Raw genomic sequence first — 6,000 nt, forward strand, 5'->3', positions numbered from 1 at the left:
TCCTCCTTTCCATCCATCCTTCCTTCCTCCCTCTCATCCTTCCTTGACTTGAGGACAACAGGAGGGTTAATGAATAGGAGGGGAAAGTAAATGTGTCACCTTTTCACAGGAAACTGTTTTTAAAATGGATTTAATTGAAGGGGGCCAAACTTTACCATAAACATATTTTGCTTGTCTGTTGTACTGAATTTAAGACAAGCTGACACAGTAACTTTTCAGAGATGACAGGAAGTCTTAAAATTCAGAGACTTGGCTATAAAATGGATTTCCTGTGTTTCCAACCAGAGCTTCTGTTTACAACTGAATAATAACCCCTCCATCTCTCAGCTTTTCTTTCTTCATTGTTCATGGGTCCAAATTATTCACAACCCCCCCCCTCCCCTCCTGATGAAACTCTGGGATTTCTACCTGTTACAGTCTCTCCATGTTTGAAACTTGTCACCGTCGTAAATCCTGTTTGATCTCGATACATCACTTATGGCACCCCTCGCTGATAACCGACACAAGTCCCACACATTGGCTCATTGTGGTGATTTATGTAGCAAGAGAGAGAGAACGTGTTCTTCTCAACCCCATATGAGGCAGGTCTGATCTTTTCATAGCTGCCTAAACACATCAACATCTACTTAAATCTGTTTCTTCTTTCTTTTTTTTGCCTATTCTAACTCATTCATGTTTATTATTCTCTAGGAGTAGACATTTGTGTGTATTGCTATGTGAACACTTCAAGGATTAGCTAAAAAAAGAGAAGGGATTGTGAAAGTCAAAACCGTGCCAAAAGAGGGAGAGAAAAGGAGTACAGATGTTTGAGCGTTGGGTTCATTGTCAGTATCAGACAGCCGTGACTCTGGATCTGTGTCTGGATGTTATACCAACGAGGCTTCTTCCTGTCTGAGAACTAAACTGAAGCAATTTAACCTTCCTGTCGTCCTCCCGGGTCAAATTGACCCTGTCTGTTCCTTCCTTCCTTCCTCCCTCCTTCCCTCCTTCCCTCCTTCCTTCCTTCCTTCCTTCCTCCTTTCCTTCCTTCCTTACTACCTCCTTTTCTTCCTTCCTTCCTACCTCCCTCCCTCCTTCATTCCTTCCTTCCTTCCTCCCTCTCTCCTTCTTTCCTTCCTCCCTCCCTCCTTCTTTCCTCCCTTCCTTTGTTCCTTCCTCCCTCCTTTTCTTCCTCCTTTCCTTCCTTCTTCCCTCCTTTTCTTCTTTCCTTCCTTCCTTCCTCCTCCTTTTCTTCTTTCCTTCCTTCCTTCCTCCCTTCCTCCCTTTCTTCCTCCTTTCCTTCCTTCTTCCCTCCTTTCCTCCCTTCCTTCCTTCATTCCTTTCCTTCCTTCCTTCCTCCCTCCCTCATTTCCTCCCTCCTTTCCTTCCTTCTTCCTTCCTCCCTCCTTTTCTTCCTTCCCTCCTTCCTTCCTCCCTCCCTCCTTTCCTTCCTTCCTTCCTCCCTCCCTCCCTCCTTTCCATCCTTCCTTCCTCCCTCCTTTCCTTCCTTAACTTGAGGACAACAGAAGGGTTAACCAGGAATGCTGCAGCATTATTTTTTTTCCTTGATATGTTCAGTGTAAAAAGACAAAGTGAAAAAGAAAGAAGAATAAATCCAGATGTGTCAGGTTTCTCATCATGGCCTCTCTGACTCGAGTCTCACGCCCTTTTATGTCTCTCTCTATCCTGTTTCTTGTCTTTGGCTCCACCCCTTCCTGTCCCGTCCTGTACCTGCCTTGCCCTTGCTCCGATAGAGAGATTCACACATGGAGAACTCTGAGCGTGGGGTATTGTATGTTTATTTCTAGACATCAACGCATCCACTCAGCTCCTCACCTTTAACTCTCACCTCCCATCTCACACCTAGAAAACGGATGTGTTCTTCCTATTTCAATCTGATTTTATATATTTAAAGATGAATAATTACCTCCAATAGAAAGACTATCCACTCTTGTTACATTTTAGCAGACTCCCAATTTAAGCTAAGTACCAAAGTTTGTTTTTTCTCATTCTCACTTTTTTTATTGCGTGGGAAGAAACTTCTCAAAGAGCAGATAGGCTACCTAATTTTATAATAAAATTATTCATTTTTCAGGATACATCTTTTCCTTAACTTTTATAACAGTAATAATGAGGTGACAGCATGCGCATGGTAATTACCGTGGTTACAAATCTTCAAATTGTAGAGATGAGCCACCGAATGTGTTAACCTTAAGCAACACTAAAAGATATTTGGGGAGCAACACATCCTTTTTCTTTAAGAGTGTGAAACTTGGAAATACCTAATATTTGAATCTTTGTGGCACACGTTTCATTTTAATGCTACCTGAGAATCCATATGAAACTTTAACAGCTGTTTCTGTGTCACAAAGTGGTTGAAATTCAGGTATTTTTCTATTTCTTTAAGCATCCAATGCAAGTCATTATAGAAGTCCTCATTTATTAACTTGTCTTCTTGCCTGCATCACATCATTAGTGTTTATTCTTTGTTTAACCCTCCTGTTGTCCTCAGGTCAAGGGAGGAAGGGAGGAAGGAAGGATAGGAGGGAGGAATGAGGGAGGAAAAGAGGAAGGAAGGAAGGAATGAATGAAGGGAGGAAAGAAGGACGGAAGGAAGCATGGAAGGGAGGGAGGAAGGAAGGAAGTATGGAAGGGAGGATTGAAGGAAGGAGGGAAGAAGGAGGGAAGAAAGGATGGAAGGGAGGATTGAACAAGGGAAGGAAGGAAAAGAGGGAGGGAGGAAGGAAGGAAGGATGGCGGGAGGGAGGGAGGGAGTAAAAGAGGAAGGAAGGAAGGAAGGATGAAGGCAGGATTGAACGAGGGAAGGAAGGAAGGAAGGAAGGAAGGAAGGAGGAAAAGAGGAACGAACGAACGAAGGAAGGAAGGGAGGAAAGAAGGACGGAAGGAATAAGGAAGGAAGGAGGAGAAGAGGAAGGAAGGAAGGAGAGAAGGAAGGAAGTGAGGAAAGAAGTGAGGGAGCAAAGAAAGAGGGGAAGGAGGGGATGAACAAAAGAAAAATTAAAGAAAGAGGAAGGAAGGAAGGAAAGAAGGAACAGTGAAAAGAGACGGGGTCAATTTGACCCCGGAGGACGACAGGAGGGTTAAATGCAATTAAACAGTATTTAAGTGTAAATGAGACTTTTAAAATGGCTTCATCTCTGATTTCATTAAATCTATTAAATGAACTAATAGATGCTTTTGGTGAATCCTCTCCAAGAGTCATCTCTGCATTGATATCATTATTCCTCACTTCCTTCCTTACTTCCTTCCTTCCTTCCTCCCTCCTTTTCTTCCTCCCTTCCTTACTTCCTTCCTTCCTACTTCCCTCCTTCTTTCCTACCTTCCTTCCTTCCTTCCTTCTTCCTCCCTCCTTTTCTTCCTCCCTTCCTTACTTCCTTCCTTCCTACTTCCCTCCTTCTTTCCTTCCTTCCTTCCTACTTCCCTTCTTCTTTCCTTCCTTCCTTCCTTCGTTCCTTCCTTCTTCCCTTCCTCCTTTTCTTCCTCCCTTCCTTCCTTCCTCCCTCCTTTCCTCCTCTTTCCTTCCTTCCTTCCTCCTTTCCTTCCTTCCTTCCTACCTCCCTCTTTCTTTCCTTCCTTCCTTCCCTCCTTCCTTCCTCCCTCCTTTCCTTCCTTTCTTCCTCACTCCCTCCTTCTTTCCGCCCTTCCTTCGTTCCTTCCCTCCTTCCTTCCTTCCTTCCTTCCCTCCTTTTCTTTCCTCTCTGCATTGATATCATTATTCCTCACTGACTTATAATGTCTTTATTGTTTGTAATGAGTGCACGTTTAAAAACAGCTATCATGACATCATCACATCGGAATGTAACTCGTCTACGTTGAGATATGTTTCAGCCGTCTGTCTAATATAACGACTACTGTCCCACTGTCCCAGTCCTTTGCTTTTAATGCATTGTCAGTAGTTACATGTGTTGTATGTTACTTGCACCTGCAGTCACTTTCCAATTTGAAATGGAAAATCAGAAACTTAGTGTTTCAGTTCCTGCTCTTTTTTCTTCTTCTTCTTCTTCTTCTTTTTTAGTAGGAGCAAGTTGGCATAATTGATTACATCTCACCGTAAGGCAAACAATCCCTTTTTTTTTCCGAAGTGAGAAACTGAGCCTGAGCCAGTCAGCAGCCAGCCAGGCAGCCAGCCGCCTCCGATATTAGAAAAAACATGTTAAATAATTAGTGCAACTTTGTAGGTTAGAAAATGATGATGTGTTTGGCTTCGACAAATAAAGCAGAGGGAGGGAGATTAAGAGGGAGATATGTGGTGATGATATCTCACCGAATGAGATGCGACGCTTCACAAATATCTCCACCCACACTGTTCTGGGCTCAAAGACAATCCACTCTGCGCCTGTCATGGTAGCGATCGCTCTGGAGTCAATTTGTCTCTAATTAAACCTCCATCCTGAATTTAAAGCTACACACACACCTCACACACACCTCACACACACCTCACACACACCTCTGTTTTTAAACGCTTATAGTATGTTTGTAGTTAAATTTCACAAGTTCAATTTTTTTTAAGTGTCACAGAAAAAAAAAATTGCACTCAAATGTTGGATTTTGTCATTTTAACCTTCACGTCGTCCTCCTGGGTCAAATTGACCCCGTCTGGTTCGACTGTTCCTTCTTTCCTCCCTTCCTTCCTTCCGTCTGTCCTTCTTTCCTTCCCTCCATTCCTTCTTTCCTTTCCTCCTTCCCTCCCTTCCTTCCTTCCATTCTTCCTTCCTCCTTTCGTACCTTCTTTCCTTCCTTCCTTCCTTCCTCCCTCCCTCCGTCCCTCCCTTCCTTCTTCCTCTCCTCCTTCCTCCCCCCTTCCCTCCTTGCTTCTTCCTTCTTTCTTCCTCCCTCCCTCCTTCCCTCCCTTCCTTCTTTCCTTTCCTCCTTTCCTACCTTTTTTCCCCTCCTTCCTCCTTTCCTTCCTTCTTCCTTCCTCTCTCCCTCCTTCCCTCCCTTCCTTCTTTCCTTTCCTTTCCTCATTTCCTTCCTTCCTTCCTTCCTCCCTTCCTTCCTTCTTCCTCCCCTCCTTCCTTCCCTCCTCCCTCCCTCCCTCCCTTCTCCCTCCTTCCCTTCCTTGACTCGAGGACAACAGGAGGGTTAAAAGATGTTAAAATGTTTATTCTGATGAAATATGTATTTGAAGGTGATAATTTGATCCTGACAGTCTTAATAATCATAAAGTTCCCTGAATAGAGCACAATGTCACAAATAAAAGGGGGCTACATCCTCCCCATCTCAAAATGAATTACAGATGAAAGGTAGATATAAACTTACAGTTGTTTGAAATTGAATCAGTGTGTTTAAGAGTTTCCCAAAAGTCTTTTATTTTGAAAGTTTAATGCTAAGCTACATCCTCCCCATCTCAAAATTAATTAGGCAGCTATAAACTGACAGTTGTTTGAAACTGAGTTAGTGTGTTTAAGGATATGGCAATAATGGTTCATGGGCTCACATTAACCTTCAATTCTTTCTTAAAAGTCTTTTATTTTGAAAGTGTAATGCTCAGTTGACATTTGTTTTATCTATTCATAGTCAAACCCCAAGTTTAGTTGATTTTTGAGTGTTTTTGTGACCAGAAAGGAGTAGAAAGGAGTTGTGAGAATACACTGCACCTCAGTGACAGTTGATTCATTTGGAAATGATAGGACACGCTCCACCCAAAGATTTCAAATTACCCTCTCCTGTCCACTTGAGCCAGTCTTAAAGTCAGGAAATAAACAATGAACCTCCACACTGTGACAGTAAAAGGACACGTCCTCTTTTCAGACAATATACTGCACCCTCAGGGGCTCGGTCTATGACAGGAGAATTGAGGCGATTAGTAACTGATGTCAGCCCAGGGAATGGACTCAGGCTGGATCCATTGCACATGGCAGGCTCTTACAAGGCCAAGTGGTCTAAAGTGTGTGTGTGTGTGTGTGTGTGTGTGTGTGTGTGTGTGTGTGTGTGTGTGTGTGTGTGAGAGAGAGAGAGAGAGAGAGGGGGAAAGAGAGAGAGGGATAGAGAGAGAAAGGG

The 6,000-nt window shown here is 43.4% G+C and overlaps 1 protein-coding gene across 1 annotated transcript in view; it reads left to right on the top strand.

Moving 5' to 3' along the window:
- Window positions 1–6,000, top strand: part of ptprt (protein tyrosine phosphatase receptor type T) — a 470,972-nt gene that overhangs the window by 338,951 nt on the left and 126,021 nt on the right. The window contains exon 20 of the mRNA XM_053315616.1: window positions 1,734–1,766. Coding sequence (XP_053171591.1) covers window positions 1,734–1,766 — 33 coding nt within the window. The remainder of the gene's footprint in view (window positions 1–1,733; window positions 1,767–6,000) is intronic.

This window comes from Scomber japonicus, chromosome 3 (assembly GCF_027409825.1).
Source record: "Scomber japonicus isolate fScoJap1 chromosome 3, fScoJap1.pri, whole genome shotgun sequence".
Lineage (NCBI taxonomy): Eukaryota > Metazoa > Chordata > Actinopteri > Scombriformes > Scombridae > Scomber > Scomber japonicus.